Source organism: Meles meles, chromosome 1 (genome assembly GCF_922984935.1).
Source record: "Meles meles chromosome 1, mMelMel3.1 paternal haplotype, whole genome shotgun sequence".
Lineage (NCBI taxonomy): Eukaryota > Metazoa > Chordata > Mammalia > Carnivora > Mustelidae > Meles > Meles meles.
Window position 1 is genome coordinate 20,783,259 of NC_060066.1, and position 23,220 is coordinate 20,806,478.

General features: G+C 41.5%; 1 protein-coding gene and 1 long non-coding RNA gene across 6 annotated transcripts in view; one reads left to right on the forward strand and one right to left on the reverse strand.

Moving 5' to 3' along the window:
- TNFRSF11B (TNF receptor superfamily member 11b) overlaps positions 1-23,220 on the forward strand; it is a 29,658-nt gene that overhangs the window by 4,504 nt on the left and 1,934 nt on the right. The window contains exons 2-4 of the mRNA XM_046023329.1: positions 15,591-15,960; positions 19,652-19,843; positions 21,916-22,140. Coding sequence (XP_045879285.1) covers positions 15,591-15,960; positions 19,652-19,843; positions 21,916-22,140 — 787 coding nt within the window. The remainder of the gene's footprint in view (positions 1-15,590; positions 15,961-19,651; positions 19,844-21,915; positions 22,141-23,220) is intronic.
- Positions 21,961-23,220, reverse strand: part of LOC123953259 — a 271,167-nt gene continuing 269,907 nt past the window's right edge. For all 5 annotated transcript variants that reach the window (XR_006820856.1, XR_006820851.1, XR_006820854.1 and 2 more), the window contains one exon: positions 21,961-22,082. This is a non-coding gene — a long non-coding RNA (uncharacterized LOC123953259). The remainder of the gene's footprint in view (positions 22,083-23,220) is intronic.

Genomic DNA, 23,220 nt, shown 5'->3' on the forward strand with positions numbered 1-23,220 from the left:
CGGAGCCCATGTGGTCTGCTGGGGTTCAAAACCACGCTCAATGTTGGCTTTCGTGCAGCGCTTTCCTGAAATGGTGAACAAACCCCGCCAGAGTTTTAAACAAAGCAAAGTACAACCTCCTATCCAAGTTTATGTTGTAAAATTACTAGAAAGTTCAGTATATATAAAAATCAGGCAAAAACCACTTTGTGTATATGTAAAACGGGATCTGAATCTAGGCCAGGATAATGATAAATAGGTGTGTGTGTGTGTGTGTGTGTGTGTGTGTGTGTGTGTGTGTGTGAATAGAACATCTTGATGTGTGTGGGACATGAGATTCTTCTTGATGGCCCAGGATGTCGAGCAGTCACGGTGATAACAGAAATCCTCCACAGATTTTTCCAGAACTTGTAGGGGATAGCACCACCACTTTGTGGGAAACACAGTACAAGCTCTTTGCAAACACAGATTTCCATTTTCTTCGCATTTGTGGCCCCCAGGTCTCCACGGTGCCTGACACTAAAGGTGTGTTTGCAAAGTCAAAGGAGCCGTAGTGAGATCTGGTCACGTGTTCCGTCATCTACCAACAGTTTCCTTACTACTTACTTTGCTTACTAGAATTAACATTCTAATGTTGCCTTTGATCTCTTTCAAAACACAGATGTGATACCCTAGCCACCTGACCAGTATTTTAGATATTCCTTTGCACAGATGATGGCTCATACCCATACCTTCATGAAGACCCATTCTTAAGTGAGCAACAGAAATGAACTCGACTCATATAGTGACCCGTGGAGGGGCAGCCTAAGCTCAGTTGAACCCACTTCCTAACCTCCCCATTAGGTTGCTCTGGGCATCCAGTACACATGTTTGGTTTGATCAGTTTTACGTGTTTGTAAAATGTGCCAATGGAGAAGTCAAGTAGACATTTGGATTCAAAATGGCGGAGTGTAGGAGAAGCCTGGGCTGAAGATAAAAAAAAAGTCAGGTCATCAGCGTACAGCGGGTTTTTAAAGCCCTAAGGAAGGGTGATGGATTGCACAGGGCAAGAGAGGAGAGAGGCATGCAGCCCCAGGTCACATTTGTGATAGTGAAAGTCCAGTAAACAAAATGCAGATATGAACAGTAATAGCAGGGGTGTTTAGAAAAGAAAACAAAAATCAGAGTCCATAGTCTCTTATGGTTCGCTGATTTTTGTTTTCTTTTCTAAACACCCCTGCTGGGCGCCTGGGTGGCTCAGTGGTTTAAGCCGCTGCCTTCGGCTCGGGTCGTGATCTCAGGGTCCTGGGATCGAGTCCCACATCGGGCTCTCTGCTCTGCAGGGAGCCTGCTTCCCTCTCACTCTCTCTGCCTGCCTCTCTGCCTACTTGTGATCTCTCTCTGTCAAATAAATAAATAAATAAATCTTTAAAAAAAAAAAAATAAATAAACACCCCTGCTATTACTGTTCATATCTGCATTTTGTTTACTGGACTTTCACTATCACAAATGTGACCTGGGGCTGCATGCCTCTCTCCTCTCTTGCCCTGTGCAATCCATCACCCTTCCCTGGGAACAGGTGGTGGGTAATGGGGAGGGCACGTTTTGCATGGAGCACTGGGTGTTGTGCAAAAAGAATGAATACTGTTACGCTGAAAAAATAAATAAAATGGAAGAAATTAAAAAATAAAAAAAATAAAAAAAAAAGAAAACAAAAATCAAAATAAAACTGAGCAACCCACAATAGCAGGAACTAGTGAATCGGAACTGCTAGCAACATCTGTAAACTATCTGTGCAAGAAGAAAGACGGAGGTATGGCCAACTTGAAATAGATACAAGGAAAGCATTTTTATGTGACATGTAATTAGTTTTTGGAACTCACTGCCACAGAATATTTTGGGGTGACTAGCATAGAAAGTCTAAAAAAAGGATTCTTTTAGACAGTTGTGAGGGATAAGAATAGTGTTACAAGACATTAGGTATGAAGCTGTGTGCCCCCACACCCCCTCACAGTTACCTGGGCTTCTCTAAATTAAGGTCCTGAAGGCCAGAAGCATCTGCAGACACACCACAATGGTTCCTCCGAACTCAAGGTGACATAACTTCCCAGGTATGGTCTGGGTAGGTCATTTTCACCCCAATTTCTGGGAAACACCTAATCAGCCAGACCATAAGGGGTAGGCAATGCAGGAGGAAATGAAATATCTTTCTTAAAGCCTTGCTAAAAAAAAAAAAAGTAATGTGCTCCTAATGGCCTTGATTTATGACTTTCTTATTTGTATTGTTTAAAAATTTGCCTCTCTAAAATTATGTCTTAATACTGTGAAGACATTGTTTAATTTCGTTGGGACAACTTCTCTAAAAATAAAAAGAATAGCCTTAGGATATTCACTTCAATTTAGTCTGTCCCTCGGAAGCATTTTCTGTAAGAACTTCTTAAATAATCAACTATAAAATAGGAGAATGGGTGTCAAGATGGATTTAGATTTAAAACAAGGCAGTAATTCATCTAAACCTCCTGACTGCCTTTGGTAAATTCAATTTTCTTCCCTGGCCTATGACTCAAAAACCTCAATTCCCTTCCCATGTAATGTTGCTTTCATGTTCAAAGAAGTGATTTCTTTTATTTCTTTGAAAATACGGACATCAGGAACCTATTCTTTAAAAAGATGCCCCCACCACCAATTTGCACTTACACCACCACCACCAACAACAACAAAAATGTGATTTAGAAATTCAGTCAGACACAGTGACGGTGAGATCGAGAGGCAAGATTCTGTCTTAGTCTGAGGTCCGGTTGGTGACACGAGCACTGTGGGTCTTAGCTTTACCCATGCTGGAAAATTGTTGAATCCTTATATTGGACCCCCGAAACTAATGAATACACTGGGTGATAATTATGCTTGAATAAAAAATCATAATCATAAAAATAAATAAAATAGGGGTATTGGACCAGGTGATATGTGGGAGGTCTGCTTTAGTTTCGAGCTTTTGTCATTAAAAAATAATAGGGGCACCTGGGTGGCTCAGTGGGTTAAAGCCTCTGCCTTTGGCTCGGGTCATGATCCCAGGGTGCTGGGATCGAGCCCCACATAGGGCTCTCTGCTCAGCAGGGAGCCTGCTTCCCTTCCTATCTCTCTGCCTGCCTCTCTGCCTACCTGTGATCTCTGTCAGATAAATAAATAAAATCTTTAAAATAAAAAGTAACAAATCGATGATATATGGTTTAATACTCCAAACATGCAAAAACCAAAAGGACTTATTTATCTGAGAAAAACATTATCTTAAAGGACCGTTTCTTAACAATCTACTCTGTTGCTCTTGTCAGTTTCTTCTGCCCCACTGGTTTCAGGTATAAGAAATTCTGGTTCAGTCAGTGAGATCCCAGGGGAGGCAGTTTTGAAATGTCTTCTACTTTTAAGTAGTAAGACTTATTTGTTTTAAGATCACAGATTATTCTTTTAAACCATAAAACATTTTCTCATTTGGAAATAAGTCCTTCTTGTCCTTAGCTAGTATGCGTAGAAGTAATTAATGTGTGAATTTTCCATATTCCATTTAGTTAGAAGTCAGGTCCAAGACATTCCCTCAGGACTTAGGAAAGAGGTATAATTTTGGTTGCTAGCAATCCCCCTAAACTCATTGCAGAATTTTCTTTGCATTTATCTTCACAAGGAAGTACTTGACAGCTGCATGTGGCTTTTTGGAATAGATGTCAAACCTTAGGGCAGAATAAGCTTGGTAATGGGTTAAATACTTCCCTTGAGTACCACACCAGGCTGGTAGACAGAAATCTCTGCTCCCACACTTTGTTTTTTATCATTTCTTTTCTTTTTTATTTTCTTCTTTCTCTCTTTCTTTTTCTTTCTTTCTTACTTTTCTTTTTTTTTTTTTAAAGATTTCATTTTTCAGTTATCTCTATACCCAACATGGGGCTCAAACCCACAACCCCGAGATCAAGAGTTTCATGTGCTTACCTACGGAGCCCATTGGGTGCCCTCTGTTCCTTCTTTTAATATTGAGTGAAAAGAAAAGAAAATAGACTGGATTGTGCTAAAATAAAGGTCCGTAAGAAAGTATGACTGATGTTTATTGAGCAAGGATGTAGCTGCGAGTGTTACTTGTAGATCATTCTCCATCCTCCCTTCCAGAAACAGGGTAAGATTGTGCTTTCCAGTCTCTTGGTAAGGGGGGGTGTGTGGAGGGTGGGGAGAAGACACGAATAGCTCTGGCCATTGACTTTTGAATTAAAATGGTATGTCACTCCAAATTAGAGCCCTTAACTGTGGGCATATGACCCCCTCCCTCCCCCAACTTTTTTTTCCCTCTTTTTCTCCTCCACAGCAAACCAGCCATGTTCTAGATATTAGTTGTGTTATCATCCTAGGTCCTGGACAAAGGACAATGTTAATTAGGCCCTGCTAGGAATATAGCACGAGTGAGAAATAAATCTTTGTTATTTTTAAATCACTGAGATTTTGAAGTTGTTTATTAGCACAGCATAAAAGTCAACTAGTCCCGACTCACACAGTACCCAGACCCCAGGAAATTAGACCACTGAGAGACAGGAGCATTTAATCACAGTGCTTGATCTATGATTTTAGATTGTTAGTTGAAACTATTAGATTATCACTTGAACTATTGGTTGAAACTCCCTCATCAAAGATACTGTTAGCCGTGTTCATGAGGAGGGACTTCTTTCCTCTGTTGCTGAAAATTCGAAATTCAGGGAACTACAATTATGTAAAAGTTTAGCCAGGCTGCAAAATGGAAAGGTCAAAAGTACTCAACTTATCAGACACCGTATTATGTGAGAGTAAGAAACAGGGATCGTGGTTTTTTCTCATCATTGCTTCCACCTGACCCTCCTTCATAGAGGGCCACTGCTATCTTTCATCAGGACAACATCTATGCATTGAAGCTGAGCCAAAGAAGGAAATCACAAAATAGGAAGAAACTAAGGATTCTTAGGATATGTGTAGTGTGTGGAAGACACACACAATATTTCACTTTATTTCCATAAAAAATGCTATGATGTGGAGATTAGTCTTATTTTATAGACAGAGAAACTGAAGTTCTGAGAGGAGAAGAAATTCTCCCTAGGGTAACCCAGCTGAGTTTCTTTTTTTTTTTTTTTTGGTCCTAAAGGAACTTCCACCTGGTAGCTGAAGCCAGTGGGAAACAAAATATCCTTCAGCTGGAGCCCTGCTTCCACAGGTGCCTTCAAACTGAGAGATCTCGGCTCAGCTGAGGTTAAGAGAACCCAGATGGGGCTCTCGAGGGTCCAATCTTTGGGCAAAGTGAATCTAATGTATTTTTTCATCCTTTTTCAGTTCCTCCTTTGGCTTCAGTGGGGGCATCATGTCTTTTTCTTTTGAAATTAAATGCCTCGGCCTCCTTACTGGGCATGAGTTCAAAGCCGGGATGCCTTAGGAAACACAGCAGGAGACAAACACACGTTTTAGTACGTTACTGGAAAGTGCAGTCCTAGGGAAGGAGGAGTGAGCGAAAGAAGGGTAAGGCAGGAAAGGAAGGAGAGCACGTTCAAGAGGGTGCGGTACCCAGAAGCTACTGCTCAGTGTGAAGTACCATTCAGTTTCACGGAACCATCGTCTGGAGGGCCTGTGTGAACCACTGCATTTCAGGACAAGGGAGGGAGGAGAATTTACTCAGCAGGATAGATAGATGGTGGGATGGATGATAGATAGATGATAGATAGATGATAGATACATAAGGATGGAAGGAATGGAGGGTAGAAGACCGATAAGATGGGTACACAGATAAGATGGATAGGTAAAAGATCTTATTGAACTTTATATTGTGCTCAGTTGGTTATTTATATGCCTAGCTCCTTCATCAGGCTGCAAGTTTCCAGACACAAGCATATCTTGTTTAAGGCTTAGATTTGGACAAGAGATGGAATCCCAGCTCACAGGTGTGCTAGCTCAGTGACCTTTGACATATCACTAACTTTCTTCTTCTTCACTATTTCTTCATCTATAAAATAGGGATCAGCCTATCTTGTCAGACGTTGGCGGAGGGGATGGATGATAGTAGCACGTGAAGAAAGGGCTTAGAATAGAGCCTGGTGTATCCTACTAAAAGGCACTAAGCTATTATCATTCCCATATCACCTGGGGCTTCTGGAATTTCCCATGTTGGAGGCACACGGTGAATCCCTCCATGTTTAACTCACACTCTGTTTTGTTCCATTTCTATTCGTAGTTTCTGTTCCAATCACTACACCTTCTCAGTCCTAACTTTTCCTCACCAGCTGCCCTTAACCATATGTTGATTGGACCTTGATCCAGATCACTAACAACCCAAAGAGATGAACGAAGTGATGAGAGTAATGTAGTACCTGTGAAGAAAAGTACTGTACAAATAAAAAGGAATTTAAAATACTGATGTTCAAAATTATCAACATACTAAAATGTATTGCCAATTCTGAGCCCCAAATGCCAGGGACCATTGCTGGAACACCTGGAAATAATGCTTATCTGGTGGACCTGAATGGACATAATTATAGAGAAAATTGCCACCAGCTCTGCTGTTGAGTTGAACTTTTCAGAATTAATGGCCAATCTCAAATCTGGTGATTAGCAGAAATGCAAGAGAAGAACCATTAAGATATTAAGCGGGGGACCCAAGCATGTGAGCTTTCTACGTAACTTTCTTGGAAAGTTTTTAAGTTTACGTGTATTGCTAGTTCATTTTCCTCAGAGATTTTTTTTCTTTTCTTTCCATTTGTTAATCTGTCAAAGTCAGCTGTCTGTAAAACAACTCCAAAACACCAAAGACATCATCAGCGAATCTGTCTGGATAATTCTGGATGATTCCATATATAAACAAGGTACTGCTCACTAACTTAAAAGGCTTCAAACAGCCAAAGGAAACTTCTGACGGGAACAAAAAATTGCATTTCAAGTTGAAGTTTACCTGAGACAGTTCTTCAGCCCCCAGGGAAGCCAAATAGTGTAGAACGTGGCTCAGCGATTCATCTAATAAATCGTAATTCCTCGGGTTTCTTTTCCCGTTTTCCTCACATTAGCTGTTGACAGCAAATCAGTTCTGTATAGATGAACAGGTTTAATTAATTTGCTCCTGCCTCTGACGTAGAGACTTAATCCTCCACCAAACAACTGGCTATTGTGAAATTTATTAAGCAGTGGGAGACCCTTAGGTGAGGGAACTTGCTGCAGCAGATAAACCTCTCAGATGAACGACCCTTTTTGTTTCTACATTCGCCTTGAAAATGGAAGCTGTGGGGCGCCTGGGTGGCTCAGTGGGTTAAAGCCTCTGCCTTTCGCTCAGGTCATGATCCCAGGGTCCTGGGATCAGGCCCCGCATCCGGCTCTCTGCTTGGCAGGGAGCCTACTTCCTCCTCTCTCTCTCTCTGCCTGCCTCTCTCCCTGCTTGTGATCTCTGTCTGTCAAATAAATAAATAAAATCTTAAAAAAAAAAAAGAAAATGGAAGGTGCATGCAAATGAACAGTACCTCAAAATGCCACGTGAGATGAAAGATGCTTTGGAAATTTCTTTCCTTGAGGCAACTTGTCATCAGTATCATTTTACTGATGAGAAAATTTCAGATTTTGTGCTTGTTCTTGCAAATTTACGTGTTGAATATTTGTCTGTGGGCATATATCATCCCCAGGAATCCTAATTACACATAGTAGGCATTCAGTGTACTTGTTGAGTTGAATAAAATTAAATGCGGTATATTGAATACTTGATGTGTGTAAGGTACCATGTTAAGCATATGAGGACGGAGACAAATACTTTTCTCTTTGGCCCCTCTAAACAGCTCCATGAAACTGCCTTGCAAACGTTTGATATAGACCAGGAAGATGATATCAGTTGGGACAATACTGAAACTAATTACAGAAAAAATCAGAATAGGGAAAAGAATCAACTTCTGGTGCATTTTAAGTGTGTTACTTCCTACTGAACAAGAAACGTCAAAATGTCTTCAGAAATAAGTCTGGTTCAAAATATTTCCCATTTCCCACCTTCTATGTAATTAGTACATGTAATAATGCCTCCTACTTGTCTGAAAGTTTATTCTTTACCACATTTATCTGTGTCCCTCCTTTTATTTGACAGAGAGAGAGATCACAAGCAGGCAGAGCAGCAGGCAGAGAGAGAGGGGGGAAGCAGGCTCCCCACTGACCAGAGAGCCCCCTATGGGCCTCGATCCCAGAACCCTGGGATCACGACCTGAGCTGAAGGCAGAGGCTTAACCCACTGAGCCACCCAGGCGCCCCTCTCCTTTTATTCATTTGAAATACAACAACTATACAGGGATAGTTCAAACAATGGTTATTCCCATTTTAGAGGTAAGATAGTGGCTCAAGGTTATGAAACCTGGTGGTCAAACTGAGTTTGGAATACCCCAGTGCGGTATTCATAGACTAAATGCAAGTTTGAGTTAAAAGCTCTCTTCTTAATTAACATTGAACTAATGGCCAAGCTATATACTCTAGAATTTATTAAATGATCCATTTAGTATTCTTTCCAAAACACTATGATATTCCTACCTTTTTTACTTCCTCTTTTTTCATCCTATCTTGTGTATGTTTGTAAGTTCCAGGGTTAAGTTTTGTCTTTTTGTGCTTCTATGCAGTCTCCCTGGGTAATGCTATCTGAGCTCTCTGCTTCTAGAGCCATGTATGTGCTGCTAACCCTGAAACCTGTGTGTTTCGCTGCCTTTCTGTCCCAAATTCTCAATACATATATCCGGTTATCTAGTACACACCACTTGAGTCTCATAGACGGAAGACATTCCAAGCTAAATTCATTTTCTTTCTCCATAACTGTCTTCTCCTCCTGGTGTCAGTAATTAATTAATAATTACTATTTAATAATATTAAATAGTAATAGTAAAATTAAATTATACTAAATTACTAATTAATTAATAATTACTAATTAATAATAATTAAGTAATTAATACTACATACCTAATTGTTCAAATTCATGGGTGTGTTCTTCCATTGCTTTCCCTAGGATGCCCTCCCCATGCAATTAGCCAACATCTATCTATCCCTTCCTCTCCTCTGTCACCAGGACCTATCTTCAGTCCCTCATAATTTCTGACTTGCTTCTCTGCCAAGTCTTTTCCCGATCCTCTCTCTCCTCTCTTCTGCTTCCAATTGCTTTGCAGTGATTTATGAGATTTTTACATCAGGCTGGGGTTTTAGATGAATGTTCAACTCCATCATTTACCACTATTTCTAGAGCATAGTGATGGTGTCAGGAAGTGTTTGCTGAATGAATCAATGAATTATCTAAGGAATGGAGGAGAAAAGGAATGGACCACTACACTATAAGACTATAGAAAATCAAATACACTAAACTTCAGAGGAAAACAGTTTTTTTTAAAAATAAGATTTGTAGTTTATACTACAAGAGATCTTTAGGAAATTCACCATGATATGTATCCTCAGTGTCTCCCTTCTTGGCCAAGATGAACTGTAAAATGGCATGGTTTCGAAACTGACCAGAAGTTTACCTAACTCTGGATAGTCCTCAAATAGTTCTCTGTGGCAAAGATCATGACGAGAGATCACGAAAGGAACTCCCAAACCAAGTAGTTATTTCAAGCTGTGCATGGGCTCCTTTTAATGAATTTTCCATAAACGGAAACCAACTGGGTCACTCATGGTTCTGTATACCAGAGAGCGAGCCCAGTAGTATGGAATTGGCTGCATTGCGTAATGCAAAAATAAACTTGTTAGAGAAAAGCGTATTCTTTTGCCCTTTAGGACGAAGCTTACACCAGTAGAGTGCTCTAGTCAAATCATCATCTGAGAAATGTCTCGGTAGCTTTGGACCAGTAAGTCTTCATAAAAAGACCAGTAAGTCTTCATAAAAAGAACAAAAAATCCATGTCAGTTCATTTGGACTTCAAGAAGCCTTTGGTTCAGGAAGGTTTTGGTTCAGGAAGGCTTTGGTTGATCTTTTGTGATCTCCTAACTCTATGCTCTTCAGTCTAAATGAAAAATAAGCACATCAGCTCTTACTTCTAGAATATGCACGAAGGTGACAGCGTAAGAGAGAGTATTTGGTAAATGTTAAAGAATGTGACTAAAACCAGTATGACACGGCCCAGGCTCAGGGTTTGAGGTCAGTTTCCACTAATGACTGCGACCTGGGACAGTTATTTACTCATTCTAAGACTCACTTTTAGCTGGTAAAAACTTAACGATAATAATAATAAAACATTCTAATGTAAGTACAAACCAAAATATTCTAAAGGTTATTTTTAATTCTACTGCCTATCACAGAGTAGAGATCTGATGCACATGAGTTAGAATGGAAGACACAAAACAGAATTCCGTCTTATTGTCCTTTTTTGTTACCTGCCCATACTCTACCTCTTAAATATTGAGAATTCTAATTTGAAATTTTATATGTCTGGGACTAAGAGTTAAATGATTAATAAGAAAATCAGTTAAAACATTTAACAATAAAAACTATACACACATATTGTAAACTAAAACATTTAACTAAACTTTCATTCACCTGTATTTTGAGAGTTTGTCAAGGCTTTTCCTGGAATCTGTGTTTGTTACCTGAAGTCCTATGCTGTCTTTCTTACAAAACCCTGTTCTGTAATGTATGGGCCCAGCCATTTCAATTTTGACACTTGAAGACATTTATGAAACAAACTAACTATTCTATATGTTTACCCCCTTTTGTTTTTACAGTTGTCTCAGAGACTCCAAATTCTATGGCACATTTTTTATTTTTTGCTTCTTTGTGGCTCATCTCTATCAAGCCATTCTCAAAGCATTTTCCTAAAAGAATAACAATTTTCTCACACCCATGTTGATTAATTTACATAATATTTAACTGAATTACCGAAGGATTGTTACAACTGCCGCATATACAGATACATATATACAAGTAGCATAAACAGAGGCAGCAACAAACGTACAACTTTTCGTGAAGGACCAACTCCATGGTAAGAGCAGATAAAAGATGGCATGTCAGAGGAGGAGGGCTAGCAGGGCATTCAGGTCTTTGGGGGCATCCGCTGGTTCTACAGAGGAAGTAGAAGGCATGGGTGAGTGTGAGAAGTGGAGATTGGAGAAGAGGGTTCTGCTCTCCACTCCAAAGTGGTTTCACAAATAAAACAGTGGAACTAGAAGTAGAAAGGAGTTAAAGCAAGACATTTGTTTCCAAGCCTATCAGCTACTCAGATGCTGTCAAACCACAGAATATTTTTTTAAGATTTTATTTATTTACTTATGCATTTGTCAGAGAGAGAGAGAGAGAGAGAGCAGAGGCAAGGAGAGGAACAGAGGGAGAAGCAGACACTCCGCTGAGCAGGGAGTCCAATGTAGTCTCCATTCCAGGACCCTGGATCATGACCTGAGCTAAAGGCAGATGCTTAACCGACTGAGCCACCCAGGCACTCCAAACCACAGAATATTATAATGGTAGCTAGAAAAAGCTTTAGAGAACAGCTGATTCAACCCACTCACCACCATCCTCTACTAACATTTGATAGATGAGGAAAGATGGTTGGGTTGAAATAGAAAATTCTTTAACCACTGTCCACCATTAAAAATGGAAGGAGAAAGACAAAGCTATCACAGATGGTGCTTTAAGTGTCCTTTCAAGGAAAGGTGCACTGGGGCTTCAGGAAAACAAGGGGGGGAAGCACTAAATGGGCGGACTCCTAGATGCCCTCAAGCACAAGCGGTCTACACCAAAGGACGGACACATAGGGAATGGGAGGAGGAAGAGAGAAAAAATAAAGAGGAATGGGGCACCTGGCTGGCTCAGTGGGTTAAAGCCTCTGCCTTTGGCTCAGGTCATGATCCCAGGGTCCTGGGATCGAGCCCCACATTAAAAAAAAAAAAAAAAAGGAAAAATCCCATTTAATTTTTCTCTAAAAGCCAAACATAAAACACCCCAAACAGAGGGGCCCCTTCTACAGAAAGCACTTCACGCTTCCGCAGACACACCGCACACGTGTCCCAGCTTTCATCGGTGGTTATGCCTTTTACACAGAAATTTATTTTTGGACTCTCGTGGATTTTAAACACTATCAGCTGACAAGGGATATGGAGCCAATGTTAAGATGATGCGTCCTTCTGTGGCATCTTTTCCATTGCTTTTCCAGGAAATGCTGAAGAAAGTGAGAGATGGGGCTGAGATGAACAGCTCTATTGATCTTACCCATCCTCTGTCCAGTAACTGGTTCCAGAAATTCTGTGTGGGAATTGGGGCTAACCAGAGACTGAGACCTCGCCATCCAGTTTTGGCCACACTGTCCTGTCTTTTTACCAAAGTGGAAAATTTTCAAATAAAACACAGAGGCCCAATAGAAGTTGCTAAAAACAAGTTATTTTGCAGTTCCTCAAGGCTTTCTGATTTTTAAAAAATATATATGAAAATCCCATGTGGTGGCCTTGGAGAAATTACCTTCACTAATATAATTGCTCTCTAATCCTTAAGTCAACCTTTTTTATTTCTCTGTGGATACCCTTCACCTCAGCTTCCCTGTATTTTGAAGAAATGGCAACGAATTTCCAAAGCATGGTTTCTGGAAACCAACAGTGTCATGTCCAATTGCCTAGAAAAATATCAATTGCATCAGCTTTCTTGGTCGGATCTTCAATTTGTGTGACTCCCTCCAGTGAGGAACACAAGCACCATCTGGGTGTGGGGGGGGGGGGGTTGCCATCCCATCCTCACCACTTCTTGGTAAGGGAGGAAAGAGTCAGATGAGGAGTAAATGGGCACAACTCAGCCATGTTGAAACGGGAAAGGGGGACTGATGGGGAGTCAGGCTGGAGGAAGTCTTAGGATTTCCAGTCCTACCAAGATGGGGCTCACTCAGCGGTACTGCAGAGGACAAAGGCGTCCCTTTGCACCTCAGAGTCAAGGCTCTTGAAAAGGACATAACCTTTGAAAATGGTCTTTCAGGAAATAAAGGTGAACAGCGAGAGAAGAAAGCATTCCATGTGTCTGCAAGTGGCATCGAGAAAACTTCATTCCCTAGCACTGAAGATTTTAGAAATTTTTAAGCCAGATCCACACAAGGGGCTTTGAGGAAGGTAGCATAATCTTTTCCATCTTGCTCAGTTTCCTTCGAAGCATTGATTGCTCCTTGTAATTACTTCTTTTTTATTCCCAAAGATTTTGTTTATTTGAGAGAGAATGAGAGAGAGAGAGAGAGAGAGAGTATGAGGGGGGAGGGTCAGAGGGAGAAACAGACTCCCCGCCAAGCAGGGAGCCTGATGCAGGACTTGATCCTAGGACTCCAGGATCATGACCTGAGCCAAAGGCAGTCACTTAACCAACTGAGCCACCCAGGCTCCCATGTGATTATTTATTTCTTCACTTCTTTTTTTTTTTTTTTTTTTTTTTTTTATTTGACAGAGAGAAATCACACTAGGCAGAGAGGCAGGCAGAGAGAGAGAGAGAGGAGGAAGCAGGCTCCCTGCGGAGCAGAGAGCCCGATGTGGAGCTCGATCCCAGGACCCTGGGATCATGACCCGAGCCGAAGGCAGAGGCCTTAACCCACTGAGCCACCCAGGCGCCCCTATTTCTTCACTTCTTTACCATCTACCCCTTGCCAGACTGTGAAGGCAAGAACCATCTTTGTTCTGTGTCCCACTATATGCCAAGTTCCTTCTACAATGCCTGGTACACAGTGGGTGCTCACTAAATGTGTGTTGAATGGATAGATTTTATACTTCTGAAAGATTTAGAGCAAACCAACTTCCAGCCACTACTGGTTTATTTCTTCTTTCTCCTAATGCCGATGAACTTTGAGTCAATAGAAAGCCCCAGGGAAATTCAAGAACATATTTTCCCTAGAAACCCTCAGGTCACGAGGGTGTCTTGAGAAGGACCCCCCCCCCCCCGGGGGAGCCCTGATTTTGTGTTGTATTCTTTTTGTTGGTTGGGAGTCCTTTACCTCACAGGACTCTTGGTTCCAAGATCCATGGTCTGAAGTGAGATATTTTTTTCTTTTCTTCTGGTTTATCAGCTCATATTAGGTCTGGTCAGCCCTGACACTTGCTGTGTTCCAGTAAGAAGTGAATGCATTATTAATTAGATGAAAATGTTTATGAAAAGGGCCATTCTTTATCATTGTCACTCTGAATTCAAAAGGGAGTGCTGTTCCCCTAGCTCATCATGCTTTTTGCAGGTCAAGGGGCTTCTGTGAGATTTCCTGTGTTCTATAAAGAAAGAAGTTTGGAAAAAATTATTGTGTTTGGTCTGCCACTCCCCACAGCCTGGAAATAGTCAGTGTTGATCCCCGTACCATAAACAAACAATAAAAACCAAATAAACCACACCCTACAAACAACACTGTTTCTTCTGAGCGTGTGATTTCTGTAATTAGTGTGAAGAATGAATTCCGTGTTCCCTTGAAGATCTAGAATACGAGATGGAGCACCCATTTGGAGCTGCTCTCCTAAGAAGCACCCTCACCCACGAAATAGAAAATTCTATTCTAGAAAGTTCTATCCTAGAAATATAGAAACTTCGGAAACCCTGCCTGAGGTTTTTCTCAATGCATGTGAAAAGAGGTGGTCCTTTAATTTTCTTGGATCTATAAGAGTCAAGACTCTTACATCATTTACCTGTAAGAGTCAAGACTGGGCCATATGATGTTCTGGAAGAACTATCCACCTTAAAATTCTAGGAGTCCTTCCGTGAATTGCAGGCTCTATGAGGACAGGGCACACGTCTCACTCACCAGCATATTCCTGGTGCACTCCTGGTAGGCAGTCAGTGCCTAGCTGCTGCATGACTGAATGAATGACCAGGATGCCTGTTGATGTAATCATGATGCAGTCTTCACACATCACCAACTCTTTCACTCTACACCAACTCTTAGAATGGAAAAAGTGAGAGATATCATCTAGTCCTAAATAGAGCTACGGCGATGTCCCCATTTAAATGTTGTTAGTCTCCTCCCATGTTTCCAATCTCTTTGTCTTGTTTTTTTTGTACACTTACCTTCTAACATGTAATTTCTCTGTAATTTGTTATTTATCCTCTTACCCACCACTACATCAGAACAGGGTTTCTTGACTGTTTTACTTATTGCTGCATTCTAATTGCCCAGCATAGATCTTGGCACATAATTAGGGCTCAGTAGCTATTTGTGAAGCGGATAAACCAAAGAATAGTGATTGAGTATGGATTCACACGTTGGAGTCACTGCAGGAGTTTTTTTGTTTTTTTTTTTTTTTAAATCCCAAATCCCAGCTCCACACCTGTGGAATCAGAATGGGTAGAGGTCTGCATTTTGATCAGGGAGTCTAGGAGATTCTGGTATAGCTGTTCTGAGAACCACTAATGCATCCAACTCATTAATTTAGACATAATCCTGAAACCCAGGGAGATAAAGCGTCCTGTCATCCATGAGCCTGGGTGTACTTAATATGATGTGTGTTGCCACCCACATCTTGGTCTTTGAGATTAAGCTGCTAGATGCAAGAATTAGGGCTTCTGGACTTCCTTTCTGTGGTGCAGCCCCGTAGGCAGGAAGGTAACGGGGCTTCAGGTAGTAAAGAACTTTTTGAGTCGAACAACGCTTTTGCACAGAAGAGCCACCCTATCTCCATGCTAACGTGTTCCCCATTTCCGTCTCTCCTAGTTCCTGGACATCTCCATCAAATGGACCACCCAGGAAACCTTTCCTCCAAAGTACCTTCATTATGACCCAGAGACCTCTCGTCAGCTGATGTGTGACAAATGTCCTCCCGGCACCTCCCTAAAACAGCACTGCACGGCAAGGCGGAAGACCGTGTGCGCCCCTTGTCCCAACCACTACTACACAGACCGCTGGCACACCAGCGATGAGTGTCTGTACTGCACCCCGGTGTGCAAGGAGCTCCAGTACGTCAAGCAGGAGTGCAATAGCACCCACAACCGCGTGTGCGAGTGTGAGGAAGGGCGCTACCTGGAGGTCGAGTTCTGCCTGAAGCACAGGAGCTGTCCCCCCGGGTTTGGAGTGCTGCACGCTGGTACGCATCGGCTTTCGACGCGTGGCAAATTTAATGCGATCGTACAGAGTCAGGTAGTACTGAGAGTTTAAGGGAACGCTTTTGTCCTGATGATATTATAGGACAGCAAATTGCAGAGGTAACAGAACCTGCTAGGTGCGTCCTGTGTGGCTGGCTTGCTGCCCAGGGACCATTTCTTAGAGGAATACTTTGCCACTAGGGGCAATTTAGTAGCAAATCTCCAGTGCAGGGAATGGCTCTCTAATGAGATGCGTGATGGAGTGCCCTTTTTTTTTAAAGGGACACACTGAGTCGCACTGTTTATAGTTGATACATACTTCTGGGCTTCCCTTCAGCACGGACAGCTTCAATCTGCAGTTCTTTTTGACAAACATCAGAAATGATAATTGATACCAAGAGAGTAATTAGGCTGATATTAATGAGGCTCTGGAGTGCTAACAATGAGGAGTTATAATTAATTATGTAAAAAATGAGAATGGTTAGGGGAAATGCATTTCATTATTAAAAATGAAGCTGGTTCTTCCCTTGGCATGGGTGTCGAGTGTCTGCGAGGATAAAGACCGGCAGCATCTCTAAAAGGAGCTCATTCTTTATCTTAGACAAAACAGATTGTCAAGCCAACAGTCAGTACTTGTCTACAAACAAAGTACTTTCTCTTTTCCCATTTTGAACAGCAGAGGTTAAGGCCAGTGTGCATTGAATCTTTTAAAGCCGCAACCCACATGTTTTCCTACCTCATTCACAGAGCTTCAGTGTAGTCTGTATCCTCTCGTGGCCCGGGAAAATTAAGAATATTCACTTTCTTTCCTTTTTTTTTCTTTTTTCCACTTTTCTGGAGGAAGTAGTAACTGGTATAGATTCTGACTACTCAGTACGAAACAGTGTTTCTCACCCCCAGGGTTACTGACATTTGGGGCTGGATAATTCTTGCTGTGGGCAGCTGCCTTGTGCATTGCAGAATGTTTGGCAACATCCCAGGTCTCTAGCCACAAGATGCCAAGAGCACTCCTCCCCGGGTCATGATGACCAAAAATATCTCCAGACATTGCCGGTTGTGCCCTGGATGCAAAAATCGCCCCTAGCAGAGAAGCACTGGTTTAGAGGACGCTAATTATTTGTAATTATCTTAGCGTTCAGAAGTTGTGATACACAGAGCCTAAATTATTCGATGACAAATACTTTAGGTTTAAAGACATACCAAGGAAACACTCAAAAGTTGAAGTCTATTCTGTTTCCTACGTTGTGAATCATGTAAGAATAATTACAGGTGGTGCAAATTGCATGAGTGTCCCTTAAAATGTCTCTGGCATGAGTATTTGAAGGAGAAATGGGTGATACTGCCTAGCGTTTATTGGATGATGCTTTGGGTTTCAAAATCTAAACGAAATTGTAGGGAGTCAAACTCACCCAGCCAAATCAAATCCATTTAATTCAATTTAGTCATTGTATATGCAGAAAAATTAACTAAGCAGGGAACTCTACAGTTTGGAAGCTAGAAAAACTTGGAAAATAATGGAAATGGGAAGGAATCTTCTCACATCAGCATGAGAATTTGTGTGGGGAATGAAGCCAGCAGGCAGCCCGAAGACAGACAAAGAGACACATTTTATTTTGTGGTATCACAGTGGTACTTACTTACCTCTCCTTCCCTAAAAACCCACAGAACAGAGTTCCTCATGGAAAATGAGAAGTTTCCAGTCCAAAGAGAAGGAAGGACTATGTAGTGTTATTCCAAAAAGTATTAGCCATCCCTTGCCGCGTTGTTTTGAAGTCAGATTGTCTCCTTTCTATGTTGTACCTGTTCCATTCTGTGTGTCCTGTCATTCCGATGTCTTTCTGTACGGCTGGCATGGCGGCATTCTCAACAGGAGAGCAGAGCACCTCTTCTCATTATGCTATCTCCCATTTTGCCTGACAGGTTATACCACTTATGTTTCAACGGATATTAATAAGGGCAAACTCATTTACTTAGATGGATAAATCTTTTTTTTTTTTTTAACGGAAAGTTCTAACAATGCTGAAAGAGGGAAGTTCTGTTCAGAAAGGTCATTGTAGAAAGCCTCCTGCCTGTTTTCAGAAACTTCACCTTCCATTACTCTTGGATTCTGTTTGTTAAAGAACTTTGCAAGTTCCATTGCCTGGAAGAATGTCTTATATCGTTGACCTTCTCATGGGATGTATGGCGAGACCCAAGCCTTGAGCATGTATATGAAGAATGATAAGATTCTTCATTGTGCCGTTGGCTTTCCAGAACATGTGGTAGTTGGCAGAGGGAGACTTGGATCCAGATGGCCAAGTCCACTGATTCCCGATGTGTTTGAAGTGGGAGAATACTACGGAGTCCTCACCAAATACCTCCGCTTTTGATATTGTAGGCCCGGGTGTGCAGCTGGATCCCACTGAAGGAGGGAGGTGTAGTAAGAAAGTATTAAACAACACAAGACAAAAAAATTAGACTTCTGTGTAAAGTCTTCTTTAACATGATGTCACTGCCATGCCGGCAATAGTGTGGGAAAGATTCAGACCGTGGTTTGCCCTTTCCTCTTTTTTTTTCCCTGCCAGTCCTTTGTCATTTTTGCTGATCAACGCATCATCCATCCCTTTAGAAGCAGCGAGTGCTGAAACTAGAGCCAAACCATTTTTGCTTTTTCTTTCTTTCTTCCTTTCTTCTGCTCTTGATACAATGAGATGGGAGCCTTGAATTTTTAATAAATGAAGTTGATTAACTTTCTGTAGCTTTCATCTGTCCCTTTTGTATTTGTTATCTCGCCTGAGCCAGAATTGGCTGGAAACGCTACATCTGAATATTGAAGTCTGCATCTGTTCAAGTAGCTTACACTAGATGGAGGTATTTTCCTATGCAAATACACTGTACTGTATAATCTAGCCACGCGTAATAGAGTATGGGTTTGAGGGGATTTATCTTGAGTTGTTGACTGGTTCAAGTTTTTCTTACCAGCGAGTTCTCCAAACTTACCAGGTCTCTTTCCATCATGAAATAAAATGCCCTTGCAATCACCCTTCCCTGAAATTTTTATGACCCTGCTCGTTTAAAACTCAATAGTTTAAGCAAACAGTATATCATCTCCCATTTACTGGGTAGCTTAACGGCAGGCTTACGCTTTTGAATCGGTGACGAACTTTATTGCCACCTTCAAAAGTTTATTATAATGTTGTAAATTTTTACTTCTCAAGGTTAGCATACTTATGAATGCTTCACAATTAGGATTCAGGAAAGACAGGACTTCGGGAGGCACCGAATGGAATTTAACAACCCAGTGTTCCGTGGGTACTGGTTGCAAAGAATGATATGACAGCAGACAGGCAGCCCTTATCTTCACGATTTTCTAGAAAAAAATGCATGAAGAATCTGGCTGACAATGAGGCCTCACCCATGCTACAGCAGAGGTTGAACAAATGAACACCCTTACTCTATCCTTCCCTCTCATTTCGTGTTCTGTAGGTAATGGCAAAACATACTGTGTGTGTGTTACAGGGAAGGGAGACTGCCTGGGGGGCTCCTCACTGTAGAGGTTTCGGTCTCTAATGAAGTGAAAAATGCCTGAAGTTTTGGGCAACATAATAGTAGTAAAAACCAAGTGAAAAGTCTTTCCAAATCTGTCTTAAGAGAAACTGTCTGCTGTGAAAGTGTTTGAGAAGAAGGTGCTAAATTACTTGGTATTTTCTGTAGGAACCCCGGAGCGAAATACAGTTTGCAAAAGATGTCCAGATGGGTTCTTCTCGAATGAGACGTCATCTAAAGCACCCTGTAGAAAACACACAGACTGCAGTGCATTTGGTCTCCTTCTAATTCAGAAAGGAAATGCAACTCATGACAATGTATGTTCTGGAAACAGTGAACCGACTCAAAAATGTGGAATAGGTAATTATATTTTAAGATGTCAACCTTTGTATCCCCTCTGAATTGAATGCAAGACCCTCTGGCTACCTTCTCAGTGAAACTCTTATTTTTCCATTCTTGAATGTCTATCAGCTAAGATTGTTCTCGGCATCGCTAACGCCACAAGTCAACACCTCTCCATAGGTCTCACCGTGTCGTGATCTTGCTCCCAAACTTGACTTTCTCCCTTTACACCTGAGTCAGATCTTACCCATGGGGAGAGAGGTGGTGTAAAGATGACATCTAAGGCCACATTATCAGTCCGAATTATAGAGTTTTTGGTAAATTATGCATTTTTATTACATTTTAAGATTAAAAACTGGCCAAAAAAAAAAAAAAAAAAAGGGAGGGGATAAAATCTGGCAACTAAGAAGCATCGTGATATAAACTGGTAACAAACCAGACAAGGCAAAGCTGGCTTTGTTACCTATGGTGTCACTGCCTCGACTGCATGAAGTGATCGATTTCTCTGGTTGTCCTAAACTCTGTGTTCCGGAAGCATCACCAGCTCCATGCTCATTATGTGGATGCTTCCCACAGTGGTGTCTTTCGTACCATTAGACTAATCTCAGACCTTCCATCAAGGATGCCTCTCACCGAAGATGCCCTCCCTTTTATCATTTAACTAGCTTGACTCCCCCCAACCATCTTTGCGTGTGACATAGAAGAATCTGAAACGTAGGAATGTGGGCTGAGCTTTTAAAGTTTCACACCCAGTTCCAACATGTTTTCATCCTGTAATCAGAATCTTCATCAAGTCATTTAGCCTTTCTGCTTTCCTATTCAAACAGTGGAATGAGGGAAGGCGTGGTAAGAGGGGCAAGTTCTAACTTTAAACATTCTCCTTACTTAATTCATTCTTAGTTTTATTTTTATCATTTTATATTAACCACTCACTATAAGCCAGGCACCTCTGCTACAGGAGCTTTAATCTTTATAAAAACACTGTGAAGTTTGCTCAGTCCAGTGTAGGTGGGAAGTGACAGTCAGAATTCAAACCCAGGTCTGACGAATCTGAAGACAAACTCTTTTTTTTTTTTTTAAATATTTTATTTATTTATTTGACAGGGAGAGATCATAAGTAGATAGAGAGGCAGGCAGAGAGAGAGAGAGGGAAGCAGGCTCCCTGCTGAGCAGAGAGCCCGATGCAGGACTCGATCCCAGGACCCTGAGATCATGACCTGAGCCGAAGGCAGCGGCTCAACCCACTGAGCCACCCAGGTACCCCTGAAGACAAACTCTTAATCCCTGGGATAAACAGACCCCACCCAGACACTCAGGCCATTGCACCTCTTTTCTAAATGGTCTATTTTTGGTGTTGATTATTTCCCCACTTAATGCATGCTTCTACATCTACATCCACCCTTGTTCTCAAAGGTAAACTCTGTGTTTACGTGTGTGCAGAAAACCGTACGCGACTCCAGATTACTCTTCACCTCCTCGAAAGACAGTAATTATATTTGTTTTGACATTGGTCTGGAAGTAAGTTGTGGATGCTAGCTAACCCTTTAACAGGATGTTTAATATTTACATTAAAATATGTGAATGTGTACATTGAGTCATAGAATTTTTTAAAAATATTTTATTTATTTATTGGACAGAGAGAGAGAAAGATCACAAGCAGGTAGAGAGACAGAGAGAGGGGGAAGCAGGCTCCCCACTGAGCAGAGAGCCCAATGCGGGGCTCGATCCCAGGACCCTAGGATCATGACCTGAGTTGAGCCGAAGGCAGAGGCTTTAACCCACTGAGCCACCCTGGTGCCCCGAGTCATAGAAATTTTTGCTGCAATTCATTTACAGCAATATTTCCATTAGACATTCATTAAATTTTCTCCCCTCAAAGCCCTCAAAGAACTTTAGAGAGGACATAAGCCCAGTTGGGTTGACAATCTGCCACTAAGACGAGCCAACAGAGAGTTGATTTTATCTGAACTTCACGTTCTAACACATTCAACTTGGGAAAACTCCCTATTGTATTGATATTATTTATTTATTGGCCACTAGACCTCCCAGAATCCAGTTGCTAAGTAAATCTTGGTTTTTCCCACCTTCAGATGTTACCCTGTGTGAGGAGGCATTCTTCAGGTTTGCCGTTCCTACAAAGTTCACCCCTAATTGGCTCAGCGTCCTGGTTGACAATTTGCCGGGCACCAAAGTAAATGCAGAGAGCGTGGAGAGGATAAAACGGCGACACAGCTCACAAGAACAGACTTTCCAGCTCCTGAAGTTATGGAAGCATCAAAACAAAGATCAAGATATGGTCAAGAAGATCTTCCAAGGTAGGGTGACCTGAAATAAACAAATCTAGCAGAAATCAAAGACACCCATTTATCATAAACAAGAAGACTGAGCACCTGTTTAGTTGTGTGAACAATGTTTCCCTTTGGGAATTATTATTGGACTAAAATGTTTCCGCCAAGTAATGGTGTAGAAGCTATCCCTAGAGCGGCCTCAAGGTTTTTCTTCTCATCTCCTCCACACCCTGACCACTCTTTAAAGTACACTGAACACTCTGAAATAAGAGACAGTCCATTTCAATTACGGGTCTAGACCTCGGGAATTCCACCTCTAGATCCCATAGTGGTTTCATTAACATCTCCGGCCTACACAGATGTTCCTTACACACTTTGGATCTTATCTTGTATTTCCACCAAGAAGCTCTGTTGTATTTATTTGTATTTATTTGGTAATTCTCTCCAGAGGCCTCCAAGTGTCTTACAGATGTCCTCTCATTAATCCTCACAACATAGCCTATTTTAAAATTACCATTTTAATAGCCTATAGTGTGAGGATTAATGAGATGAGGTCTGTGAAGTGTTTCTTAGAGAAAAGGGCTAGTTGAGACCAAGGATTCTCATGTTTTAGAGTTTTATTTTAAAAAGTCTCCTTTAGAAACAATGTGTGTGTGTGTGTGTGTGTGTGTGTGTGTGTGTGTGTGTGTGTGTTATGATGGGAAAGAATCCAAGGGGAAAAGGAAGTTTCTTCGAGTGTGGACAGGACGTTAAGTTTTAGGATATACAGCGCAGAGTTCTGACTTCAGTTAGCACTGGGAGCACCTGCCAGAAAGGGGAGGAAGATTTCCATAATGCGGACAGTATCCATGAGAAACCCATCTGCTCTTTACCTGTAGTTAGATAACTGAAGAATCCTACACTTCCCCAAAAGCCTCAAACATCTGAAACTGAGGCCTATTCTTTTAGAAGACTAAGATTTTCGACTTTCACTTGTGCAGAGTAAAGTTTCTTATGTCCTTGGCAAACAAAATGTATTCTGTGAAAGTATAATTAGCCCTGAAGCAGGGGAAAAAAAGGGGGGGGAGGAGGTGGGAGAGAGAATCAGAGATTGTTAGACTTGGAAGG